The sequence below is a fragment of the Ahaetulla prasina genome, chromosome 9 (genome assembly GCF_028640845.1).
Source record: "Ahaetulla prasina isolate Xishuangbanna chromosome 9, ASM2864084v1, whole genome shotgun sequence".
Classification (NCBI taxonomy): domain Eukaryota; kingdom Metazoa; phylum Chordata; class Lepidosauria; order Squamata; family Colubridae; genus Ahaetulla; species Ahaetulla prasina.
The window spans coordinates 13,917,712-13,930,754 of record NC_080547.1 but is presented as its reverse complement, the minus strand read 5'-3'; the positions used below and the strand labels follow the sequence as shown (position 1 = coordinate 13,930,754).

The 13,043-nt window shown below is 44.3% G+C and overlaps 1 protein-coding gene across 1 annotated transcript in view; it reads right to left on the bottom strand.

Annotated features, from left to right (window-relative positions):
• The window catches only part of UBASH3B (ubiquitin associated and SH3 domain containing B), a 75,004-nt gene that overhangs the window by 18,933 nt on the left and 43,028 nt on the right, over positions 1 to 13,043 (bottom strand). The window contains exons 2-5 of the mRNA XM_058194455.1: positions 3,593 to 3,646; positions 2,702 to 2,888; positions 2,410 to 2,608; positions 799 to 968 (exon numbers count right to left, since the gene is read on the bottom strand). Coding sequence (XP_058050438.1) covers positions 799 to 968; positions 2,410 to 2,608; positions 2,702 to 2,888; positions 3,593 to 3,646 — 610 coding nt within the window. The remainder of the gene's footprint in view (positions 1 to 798; positions 969 to 2,409; positions 2,609 to 2,701; positions 2,889 to 3,592; positions 3,647 to 13,043) is intronic.

The window sequence follows — 13,043 nt, the reverse complement described above, 5'->3', positions numbered from 1 at the left end:
CCAAGGAGAGAAAAAACCTAGAACCAAGGAGAAGTTTCTTAATGGTGAGAACAATCAACCAGCGGAATACCTTGTCTTCAGAAGTTGTGAGTGCTCCATCACTGGAAGCTTTTAAAGAGACTGGATGACCGTTTGTCTGAAATGGGATAGTCTCCTGATGGAGCTGGAGGTTAAACCAGAAGACCTTCAAGGTCCCTTCCGATTCTATTATTCTATATTCTATTCTACTTTTCCCCTAACTATGGATTCTCAGGGAGAAATTCTAAGACTAAAGTTTCTGGAATTCCCACTCCCAAATAAATAATATTTTGTTCCTACTTCAGTTCATCATCATCTTTTAATGACCCCATAATCCCTTGTGGATGGAGTCTGGGCAACTAAATGGAGCTGAGTGATTACTGGCCGGATGCTCTTCCTGTTGCCAGTGCAGAGTTTTGTTCAGCAGATATATTCTCATTGTGCCCAGAGAGAGAAATAACTGCCTCTACCTAGGATCGAACTCACAGCCTCCTGACTGTGAGGCAAGAGCTCCACCTCTAGGCTACCACACCACTTTTTTGTTCCTACTTCACTATTTTAGCAGTATTTGAATTCTGAGAACCCAGCACATAATTCTGGGGCTATTGACAAGACTGGGAAGTCAAGACCCTTGACTCAACCGCGAAATCAAGAAGCTATCCCAGAATAAGTGACAAATCACATCTATAAAACTGCCAAGGAAGCACCATGGACCTAGTGAGTCCATTTCAGAACATCCTCCTGAACATCTTACAAGAAGTTTCTTCAAGTCCAACTTACCTCATGATTGGCAAATCTAATGTCACGGGAGAAGATGGTAGCTACCCAATCGCAGCCCAGTTTGACATCGATGCTCTGAGCCAACTTCTCAAGGGTGGCCAAGTGGTTGGCTTGGAAGTGGTAAGCCAGGGTCACATGGAGTTGCTTCTTGTGGGGTTCCACGTGCACGTCTACAAGAAGAAAAATGGTGGTCAATAGCATGTCACCGAAAACATGTCTTATTTTAGGGGAAACAGGGTATATACCTCTTCACAGTGCTTTACAGCAGGGATCTCCAACCTTGGTCCCTTTAAGACTTGTGGACTTCAACTCCCAGAGTCCCTCAGCCAGCTTTGCTTTCTGAGTGGTTTACAGACTAAGCATATTTTCCCCCAACAATCTGGCTCCTCATTTTACCCACTTTGGAAGAATAGAAGGCTGAGTCAACCTTGAGTCTGGTGAGATTCGAACTGCCAAATTGCAGTCAGCCGGCAGTCAGCAGAAATAGTCGGCAGTACTGCATTCTAACCACTGCGCCACCACTGTGCTCATGGTGTAGGGTTTCCTGCCTGAGCAGGGGGTTGGACTAAAAGACCTCCAAGGTCCCTTCCAATTCTGTTATTCTATTTCTGGGATCTTTTCAAGGCAAACCCTTTCCTTGGGTTCTTCAAGATCCCTCGTCAAAAGCAAACTGGAAGGAAAGTGTTATAGTCTGCCAGCAGCAGAGTCGGACAGTGAGGAGGCTGGGGAGGACAGTGGGCCAGTCCTGAAGTCAGGGGAAGGCCTGGACGAGGGCTCGGAGGCAGAGATGGGGCTAGGGCCACCTGGGAGCAATGTGCAGACTCCAGAGCCTCCAGAGGTGGACACCAAAGAGGCAGAGAAACAGGAGGAGCCTGTTCCTAGTGCACACATGCAAAGAGTTGCCAGAAGCCAAGAGCAGCTGAAGCAAAAAGGATGACTTGGGAGTAAGGCCAGGAGATGATTGGCCCCTCTCATAAGGCTTAAAAGAGCAGCAACGGCTCTTGGGCTCTTTGTAGGAAAGCAATGTTGCTACATTTGTTTCTGGTCAGCCTCTCTTGTTTCTGAACTTTTTGGGGCTTTGCCAAGAAAAGCCTTTGGTAGGGTGCCAAAGAAGATAAAGGTTTGTGATAAGGCCGAAGGACTTTTTCTAAAGGACTTGTTTTGGAATTGATTTGGACTAAGCTGGGAATGAAGTAATTCCCAGCTGTTATAATAAAATAGGGCTGTTTAAGACTAATTGTGTCTTTTATGCCTAAGTGAGCCTAGGTCACAACAGAAAGCCTGCCTACCTGAGCTCATGGAAAGCCATTCCAAAGGCACCAGCACCAGTGATGGTATTCAGCTGGTTCTATCCGGTTCAGGAGAACCGGCAGCGGTGGCGGCGGGAGGCTCCACTCACCCACCCAGATGTAATCACGTCCCGTTTTTGATGCTCTGCGCATGCGCGGATGGTCCTGTGCATCTGTGGAGGTGGCGTGTGTGAGCGAAATGACTGCACCCGCTCACATTTGCGAATCGTTAGCGAAGGTAAGTGAATACCTGACCAGCTCAGACCATTTAAGCAGAATTTAAAACGGGAAGAGTTGTTCGGTTATTCCACTCCCTGCTCACCAGCTTTAGCGGTGGCTTCCGCCGCAAAGTCTGCCCCAAATTTCTTCAGGATCTCTGCATAGTCCTCCTTAACGAAGAGACCGATGAAGTTGGATGAGGTATAGAGTTCCAGAGGCAAAGGAAGAGGGAATTTGCATCTCCACCGGGTCACTGTAGCCTGTAGGGCTTCACAGAGTGCGTCCACCTTGCTGTCTTCACACTGCAAGACATCCCATAAGAAGGTGAGACGCAGACCTCAAAGTTGCGTTGCCATTTTCAAGGAGGGACTCCGGGTGCTCCGGTCCAGACTCACCATAAAGAATTGGCAGAGTGTGATGTGGGGAAATATGTTGTGGGCTTTGTTTTTCCCACACAACTGTTTCGACTGCTGCCAGAAGTCGGTCAGCTTCCGTGCTAACGGGCCGGTGGGACGTAGGTAGAGGACGTATTCCCGAGGAAGAGGGTCATCGAGGAAGGGGTCACAGACATGGGAAAAGAGCCTGTAAGGAAGAACAGAGGAGACCGGATGGTCCTTTCAGGTCCATAGAACAAATCCAGATGAATAAACAATAGAATTCCTTATGATAAAAGTAAAGGTTCCCCTCACATATACGTGCTAGTCATTCCCGACTCTAGGGGGCGGTGCTCATCTCTGTTTCAAAGCTGAAAAGCCAGTGCTGTCAGAAGACGTCTCCATGGTCATGTGGCCGGCATGACTCAACGCCAAAGGCGCACGGAACGCTGTAGAAAAATAGGGACCACCTTTGGTGGGAAGGTAACAGCGTTCCGTGCGCCTTTGGCATTTAGTCATGCCGGCCACATGACCATGGAGACGTCTTCGGATGACGCTGGCTCTTCGGCTTTGAAATGGAGATGAGCACCGCCCCCTAGAGTCAGGAACGACTAGCACATATGTGCGACGGGAACCTTTACCTTGACCTAATACAAGTAGCCGATGTGAATTGGACAACAAATGGTTCAAGCCCTGGGGAAATTATAAACCCTGCTCTTTTTTTTTTATCTGTGAGATGCCCGAGAGATAATTGTTTTCGATGTAGCTACAGATCAATGCCAGAGGACCATGTCAGCCTATGCACCAAGCCACCAGTTTAATTCCCAGTTCTTCCGAGGGCAAGGGGAAATTTTTTATTTCCCACAATACTGGCAGGGTTAGGGATTTCATAATACATGAATTCATACGCACCAGTCACAAGCTGCTTGCACACTTCGACCTCCGGTGGATGCCAAAGCTTTCTGTCTGCAGAAAAACAAAGAGAGAAGAGACATGAGGTCAGAACGCTAGATGGCAGTCAAGAATCACATCCTTCTGTCAAGAATGAAGGGACGTACACTATATGTGTCCCTGGATAATGTCATTGGGACCAGAGATTAAGTCTTATTTCTCACCAGAATGTGTGAAAGAGAAGTTCCCTGAAGATGGGCTTCAGCACAAGGCCAAAAACTCAGAAGATTAAACCTCTCATCCCGATGACCGACCCAAATTAAATCCTTACATCATCCTTCTTTTCTTTATTTAAAGAAAAGGGAGGAAAGGCTAGGAAAAACTTTGCTGCTACCGGCATTCTTCTGTACTGCCCTTCTTCCTTGCAAACAAATAAAAAATAAAATATTGGATTGTCCATCTGAACCCAAGCGGGTGCTTTTATCCATTAAAAGTGGAGGGTTTTCTTCAGAGGCGGTATTCAGCCGGTTCGTAGCGGTTCAGACAAACCGGTAGCGGAAATCGCAGGTGGGCCCGCCCACCCACCCCAGCTGTATGCTGTCCTATTTAGGCATGTTTTTGAGGACGGGCAGATGCACGGAAGGCACATGAGTGAGCAGAGCGCATGCGCGGAAGGCTGGGTGCAGGTGTGGGAGGCGCGTGGCGAACTGGTCATAAGAATATTGGAAACCCACCACTGGTTTTCTTTTGAACACTCTATCCATCTTTCCCTAGAATAATTCCTCTTTGCTGAGGGAGGGAGGGAGAATCGCCAAAGAGAGATGAGACATCGGAGTCTCCATGGAGATGGGATATTTTTTATTTTATTTTCAAAGAATGAAAAAAATCAAACCAAGGGTTCCTTAAATAAATAATAGTAGGCCTTGTGTTTTACATTTTGCGTTTGCGAGTGTGCAGTGTGTGTTCAGTAGATTTCCTTCCGACAGGAAGGGAATATTTGTAGCTCAGGGTCGAACTGTGGGGTCCTTGGTGCTCTCTGAACTAGGTTGTGTTCTTAGAGATGTTTCATGACCCAACTAGGTAACACTATCAGTGCACCGGTTTAGAAGGACTCTTCTAAGTTATAAGAAAAACTGAGGATTTTATCTAGTTTGGTAAGGAAACATCTGAAAAAACAACAACAACCCCAATCAATCAACAATCCAATGCAAAGAACACCAAAGATTCCTCATTCTTAATCCAAATTTTTAATGTTTAATTTTATGTATTAGATTCTATGCCACCCAGAGATCCTCTCCAATGGAGATAGACAGCTCAGAAGTAGGGGATATAAAATAAATATAATAGTAACTCCCCTCCTACAATGTCAAGACCGAGGGAGAGACTCATAACCTATCCATACACGAGCACACAATAGATTTAAGCTTAATGTTAACCGCTCCAATCTTGATTGCAGAAAATATGACTTCAGTTACAGAGTTGTTAATGCTTGGAACACACTACCTGACTCTGTGGTCTCTTCCCAAAATCCCCAAAGCTTCAACCAAAAATTATCTACCATTGACCTCACCCCATTCCTAAGAGGTCTGTAAGGGGCGTGCATAAGAGCACAAATGTGCCTACCGTTCCTGTCCTATTGTTTCATCAATTAATATAGTCATTACATAAGGTAAAGGTAAAGATTCCCCTTGCACATACGTGCTAGTTGTTGCCGACTCTAGGGGGCGATGCTCATCTCCATTTCAAAGCCGAAGAGCCAGCGCTGTCCGAAGACGTCTCCGTGGTCATGTGGCCGGCATGACTCAACGCCAAAGGCGCACAGAACGCTGTTCCCTTCCCACCAAAGGTGGTCCCTATTTTTTTTACTTGCATTTTTACCTGCTTTCAAAACTGCTAGGTTGGCAGAAGCTGGGACAAGTAACGGGAGCTCACCCCGTTACACGGCAGCACTAGGGATTCGAACCGCTGAGCTGCCGACCTTTCGATCGACAAGCTCAACGTCCTAGCCCCTGAGCCACCGCGTGCCTTAGTCATTACATACTCATACTCATATTTTTTTTTATTTGAATTTATATCCCGCCCTTCTCCGAAGACTCAGGGCGGCTTACACTGTGTTAAGCAATAGTCTTCATCCATTTGTATATTATATACAAAGTCAACTTTATTGCCCCCAACAATCTGGGTCCCCATTTTACCTACCTTATAAAGGATGGAAGGCTGAGTCAACCTTGGTTGAGTATATATATATATATATATCTACTCATATATATATATGAGTATATATACATACTCATATATATATTGTCACATAGTATATATAAGCATAAGCATGAAATAATTGTACAATATATAAGCATATATATGAGTCATTACATACTCATATATATGCTTATATATTGTACAATTATTTCATTCTTATGCTTATATATACTGTGTGACAAAATAAATAAATAAAATAAAATAAAAAATAAAATCCTAGTTTCTACCAAGGGTTCCATCCTCCTGGTTTGGCTCCTCCTCATCTCCTGATTCATAATAAAAGCACCCTTGACATATTCTAGCATGTGACTTTTCGGCAATGGCTCTGAACATCCTTTGCATTAAAGATTCATGGCCGCGAAAGATCTTCCTGGCTTGGATTTAAGCAGAGAAATGTCTTCACTCAAAGCAATGGGAGTCAGAGTTGGAACGGGCCTTAGAGGTCTTTTATGTTGTGATCCAGGCCCAAGTAGGTATTTTTATTTATTTATTTATTTTGTCACACAGTATATATAAGCATAAGCATGTAATAACTATACAATATAGAAGGATATATATATGAGTATGTAATAACTATATTAATTGGATATAACGAAAGGAAACAATAGTTCAGGAACGGTAGCTTGTGCTCTTATGCACGCCCCTTACAGACCTAGTAGGAAGCTCAGTCAGCGTAAAAAAAAAACAAACTTTATTATATTTAAGAATCAGGCTGGACTGATGGGTGTAATGTTATTTTAAATTTTTGGCATATTTGAATCCGTTTTTTAAGGGTTGTTTTAATTATGGTGTATATTTCTGTTTTGTATTTTGCTTGCCTGTTCACCGCCCTGAGTCCTTCGGGAGAAGGGCGATATACAAATTAAAACATCATTATTATTATTATTATTATTATTATTATTATTATTATTATTATTATTATTATTATTATTATTATTATTATTATTATTATTATTATTATTATTATTATTATTATTATTACTACAGCTGAGAATTAACTCATTCTCAGCGTAATCCAACTAAATGAAAGCAAATTCCTCCCAACACACAATTTCTCAGTCCTATCATCAACCTTGGTCCAATTAGTCAAAGACCAGAGACCGGAACAAATAAAAACACTCAATGAATATATCCAGTTAAAAAAATCAAGAATAAAATAATAAATAACAGATGAAATCTACATTAAAATCACAATCTGGCATCCAGTTTTTCAGTAACGTGCCCTAACTATACTGCAGTATCAACCCATAAACTGTGAGGCCCGTAGGTGTTAAATACTAAAATGCAAAAAAATAAAAAGTGAAACTTTTGTCAAAGGAATTTTGCCCTGTTTTACCACCTTTCTTGCCCCAGTTGTTAAGTGAAACACACTGCAGTTGATAAGTTAGTGACACGGTTGTTAAGTGAATTTGGCTTCCCATTGACTTTCTTTGTCAGAGGTTCGCAAAAGGGGGATCACATAACCCCAGGATCTGAATTTTGATCATGTGGCTTTGCGGATGCTGCAATGGTCATAAGGGTGAAAAACGGGTGAAAATGCTCCCCGTTTGGACCGGATTGCCCGATCCAGTAGCGATGGCGGCCGGTGGTTTGGAGAACCAGTAGCAAAAATCCCTGCCCCCCATGCCCAGCTGAGCTGCGTGATCATCAGAGGGGTTTTTTTTTTAACTTTTAAAATTATTTTTTCTTCGGCCGAAAAAATGCTTTTAAAAGTAAAAAAAAGCCTCTGATGATCGCGCGGCTCACTTGGGATCATCAGAGGCTTTTAAAAGCATTTTTTTACAGCCTCTTCGGCCGAAGAGGTTGTAAAAAATGCTTTTAAAAGCCTCTGACAATCAGGCAACTCAGCTGGGATCGCCAGAGCCTTTTCAAAGCATTTTTTCTACAACCTCTTCAGACGAAGGGGTTGTAGGAAAAAATGCTTTTAAAAGTAAAAAAAAAAAAAAAGTTGGCCACGTCCACACAGTCACATTACCACGACCAACCCTGTCCACAGAATCGGTAGTAACAAATTTTACATTTCAACACTGGTGAAAAATGATTATAAGTTTTTCTGTACCATTTTGAACGGTCACTAAATCAACTCCTGTAAGTCAAGGACTATCCGTAAGATGGCTCAGACGCAATAACTTCTCTGAATCCTTGGTACAACTTTTTACCAGAATGGTTCTTTGTCCATTAGAACATGTGCTTTTGTGAAGGTGTGCCAGAGTGCGCACAGGTCTATCATGAGTATGAACCCAGGAGCAAGTACAGCCAACAATGGTTTGTATCAAATAGTGGTTTTCATCTACAATAGGAATATAGGAATACTATACATACATGTCCTATAAGCAGTATCTAAACAAACAGCAATTATAGCAGAGAAGAAATTCGAGGAACCGATGAACACTCTAGCAGGGCCTCCTCTTATTGCACAGGCTCTTAAAGGGATAACAGCCAAAGACCCTGCTGACTCATTCTCATTGCATCAGCTGGTCAGCTCTTAAATTATCACTTTGATAAAGTGTTTTCTTTGACATCTGTGATAAGGTAATCGAGAGCTGTAGAATGCATTGACATGCCCTGTCATCAGTGTTGGGTTGGTGGCCTTGCAACTCTGCTCTACTCTTTGCTTCATGTCTGATATGAAAAAGAGAAGCTGGAAGCCAACAGCAGAAAGCCATAAGCGTACAAATTCTCCTGAAGAAAGGTCACCTCATGGCCCCTTTCCCACAAGTCCTTTTTGGTTTTCTCATAAAACAGAGTCGTTTCTGGAGAAAGACCTGCCAATCTGCAACACTACCTCTGCTGCCTCTTACGCAGAGCTTTAGCCTCTGCGTAAGACACAGTCACACACAGACAATTGGCACAACCACAGCTGGGGTGAGGGGCGACGTGCACATCAAGGATTGCACAAGCAGACCTCTCCAGAACCCTTAAAACTGAAGGGACATCACGAGGCCAAGGAGGAAGGGGAAGTGCAAATGAACGAAAGCGTTTTTTGATCCAAAGATTTGGGAAGATGTTTCCTCTTCCCGTTGGCACCACTCGCCCTTTGGGTTTGTTCGAGAGGAAGGGTGGCAGAGAAACAAATCCGTAAGCTTTCAACGGTTTAGGGAAAAGAAAGCAAACAAGCAGAACAAAAAACAAAGCATAACATCAGCCAGGGAAATAACTACCAGCGGAGATAAGTTATGAGTTGAAAATGGTTGGGTACGGATTGTCCCAAAGGTGCTTTTTGAAAAGGCAACTGGACTTGGGGTTTTTTTTGAGAATGTTTCACGTCTCATCCCAGAAGCTCCTTCAGTTCTGAAGAACTTCAGTTCTTCAATTCTGAAGACCTGAAGAACTTCAGTTCTGAAGACCTGAAGAACTTCAGTTCTGAAGACCTGAAGACCTGAAGAACTTCAGTTCTGAAGACCTGAAGAACTTCAGTTCTTCAATTCTGAAGACCTGAAGAACTTCAGTTCTTCAATTCTGAAGGACTGAAGAATTTCCCTTCTGAAGATCTGAAGAAGCTTCCAGGATGAGAACCAAAACGTTCTCAAAGGAAAAAAAAAAAGAAACAAAGTCCAGTTGCCTTTTGAAAAAAGCACTTTTGGGACAACCACGACCTGAATTGAATGACTGAGACTTTCCAGAGAGATGTTGGGTTGAGTTGTGAGTTGGCAAGCTCTCCGATTGTGGCTCATGACGATGCCTGAGCTGGACACGGAATAAGAAGATGATAAAAGAACGGAAGAGGAGGAGTAAAAGCAAGGTCAGGATCTGAGTCTGAGTAACATGACCTGGCTCCGATGGATTGAAGGCCTGCCAGGGAAGAGCTGGGAATCTCCTGCCCATCTGCTCCCTGGCCCTCTCTTTGACACGAAACCAATGGATGAAGAAAAAAGAAAAAAGAGAAGAAGAAAAACAGCGCGGAGTGGAGAAACATTGGCTGGGACCAGTGGAAAAATGTCTGTGGTTAATGATTGCTTTCGAAAGAGCTTTGCTGCCGCCAAAGTTTGCGGTCTAGAGAAGGAAGAAGGGATGTTCTGAGGATGCAGATCACCAGACGTTTGGCTCGGAGCAGAGCCGAGAGGCTGAAGAAGCAGAATTCGAGGGAGGGAGGGCCTGGAAACGTGCAATCAATTAGCCCGGCCAGGAAGAAGTCCTGCCCTCTCCCGCCCCCGCCATTGCAAAATCCACATGGCTTCCATGTGCTGCTTTGCTCTGGGTTGCTCCTTCAAAGGCAGAGCAACGCAGTCCTATCACCAACCCCCAGCCCCGCGTTCTTCGGAGGACATGAAACCCGATCCCAACAGGGGAAAGTAGGGGAAACCCCCCCACACACACACACACTTGAAAAATCAGAAATACGGCAATGGGGGAGGAGGAAGGGAGGGGCAAATAAGAGTCAGATGAGTTAAGAGAGGTTCAAGAGAAACCCATCTGGAGTGGCAGGAAAGGAAATGCATGTCGTGTGGATCTGAGTGCGATAAATTTCTCTCGTGGTCTTCTGCAGGATGGAAAGGAGATAGGATGTCTTTCCTCCCACTTTCGACATGAAAGGGGACAGCCCAGTGGTGAAATCCAATTTTTTTTACTACCAGTTCTGTGGGCGTGGCTTTGTGGGGGTGGCTTTGTGGTGTGGCAGGGGAAGGATACTTCAAAATCTCCAATCCCACTTCACTCAGTATTGATATATTGACCATAATTTGTGTTGTAAATGTTGTACCTTGATGAACGTACCTTTTATGTACGCTGAGAGCCTATGCACCAAGACAAATTCCTTGTGTGTCCAATCACACTTGGCCAATAAAAAATTCTATTCTATTCTATTCTATTCTATTCTATTCTATTCTATTCTATTCTATTCTATTCTATTCTAGACTATCATTAAGTGTTGTACCTTATGATTCTTGATGAACGTATCTTTTCTTTTTATGTACACTGAGAGCATATGCACCAAGACAAATTCCTTGTGTGTCCAATCACACTTGGCCAATAAAAAATTCTATTCTATTCTATTCTATTCTATTCTATTCTATTCTATTCTCTGGGGCCAGCCAGAGGTGGCATTTGCCGGTTCTCTGAACTACTCAAAATTTCCGCTACTGGTTCTCCCGAACCTGTCAGAACCTGCTGAATAGCACCCCTGGTCCCTCATCCACGTTACTTGAAAGATGAAGCTGGGTAAGAAGAGAGGAAAAAAGGAAGTGTTGTGGCCTCTTGAGGAAGTATCCAGTTCCAAGAAACAAGGAAGGAAGACGCTTGTACATCACAGTTCCAAATTAAGACAGGCCCTCTTCCCATTCGTTCAGGAAGCTTTTCGGCTATTTTAAGACTCTTGTGCTCTTTTTCCTCCAAAGGCCTGTTTAGTTTCTTTGGCTTGTTCTCCCAACAATTGTAACTGTGAGAGAGGGGCCTTGGAGTCTTAGTGGATGATTGTTTGAATATGAGCCAGTGGTGTGCAGCCGCCGCCAAAGAAGCTAATACAATCCTGGGTTGTATAAACAGAGGCATAGAATCAAGTTCATGTCAAGTATTAGTGCCGCTTTATAAAACCCGAGTAAGACCCCACCTGGAATATTGCAACCAATTTTGATCACCATGCTGTAAAAAAGATGTTGAGACTTTGGAAAAAGTTCAGAGAAGAGCAACTAAGATGATCAAAGGCCTGGAGACTAAACCATATGGAGAATAGAATAGAATAGAATAGAATAGAATAGAATAGAATAGAATAGAATAGAATAGAATAGAATAGAATAGAATTAGGAAAAAGTAGAGTAGAGTAGAGTAGAGTAGAGTAGAATGAAATTAAGATATACCGCTTCACAGTGCTTTACAGCCCTCTCTTATTGACCTTGGAAGGATGGAAGGCTGAGTCAACCTTGAGCAGGCAGCCGGCAATCCGCAGACGTAGCCTGCAGTACTGCACTCTCACCACTGCGCCACCATGACTCATAGGACAACTTGCCGCAGCCATCTCGCTGCGGCCATCTTGCTGCGGCCAACCTGGCATAGCTTTTGCCAGTAATTAAGCAGGTCAACCTATGACTGCACCCACCTTTTTTTTGGGGGGGCAGTGGTTTAGGAAGTGTGAGGGGTCATTAAACAAACGCATTGGGTCATTAAGAGAACCCATTGTACTCAATGAATTTTCTTTGCTGGAAACCGGAAATAAACACCAGTTTCTAATAATTTAAAAAAGCTTGTAAGTCACAGTCAGGTGACTGCAGGACGCTCTAAAGCAGGGGTCACCAGCCTTTCAGACCTCAGGGACCACTAAATTCATAATTTTAAATCCCGCGGATCACTAATATGATCTGCCTAATGACTGGCTGGGTGGGCATGGCCAGGTGGCCAGGTGACTGGGTGGGCATGGCTAACTAGTTGTCACTCATGTCAAGAGGTGCCTCGCCAGCCTCTATTTGCCCCTCCATCTCCCAGCTACTCCTCGCCTCCCCAGGCTCCTTAGGGCCCCAACAGGAAGCAGTTGTCGGAGCCAAGCAGCCACCAGTGAAAGAGTTGGCAAAACAGCTGGCTCAGTTCAAATTGGATCTGAACGAGAAGGAGGCTCAATAGAAGCACCTCACTGAGGGCTACGAGCATAGGCTTTCCAAGCAGAGGGAAGACCTGCGGGAGTGCAAGGCCAGGTACTGGCGCCTGGAGCCTCAACGGGCTGACATAGCCAGCCAGTTCCAGGCCATGATACAAGGTCCTCCGGCTCTTCGCCACCAGCGGCGCTTCCCTCCAGCCTTCGCCCAAAGCCCCACACCAGGAGGCTGAAGCAGACCCCAAGTCAGAATTCCTGCCCCCCTCCGACCCACACAAAAAGACCCCGAAGGGAAAGACTCTCTGCAGTAAGACAAACGTTCATTGCGCGTATCTGTCCCAGGGGCCATAGTTTGAGGACCTCTGATTTAGTGCAATATAAAAAATGCGAATAATTTTTCTGCGGACCACCAAAATTTTCTCACAGATCACCAGTGGTTCACGTACCCCCAGTTGGTGATCAGTGCTCTAAAGAGCTATAAATGTAGGCCGGTTACCAAGAAGATGCTGGCTGGGGAATTCTGGGCGTTGAAGTCCACAAGTCTTAAGGTTGCCAAGATTGGGACATTGCTTTAGAACAATGGCCCACAGATTGGGGCCTCTGTGGCTCAGACTGCTAATGCAGTCTGTTATTAACAGCAGCTGTTTGCAATTACTGCAGGTTCTAATCCCACCAGGCCCAAGGTTGACTCAG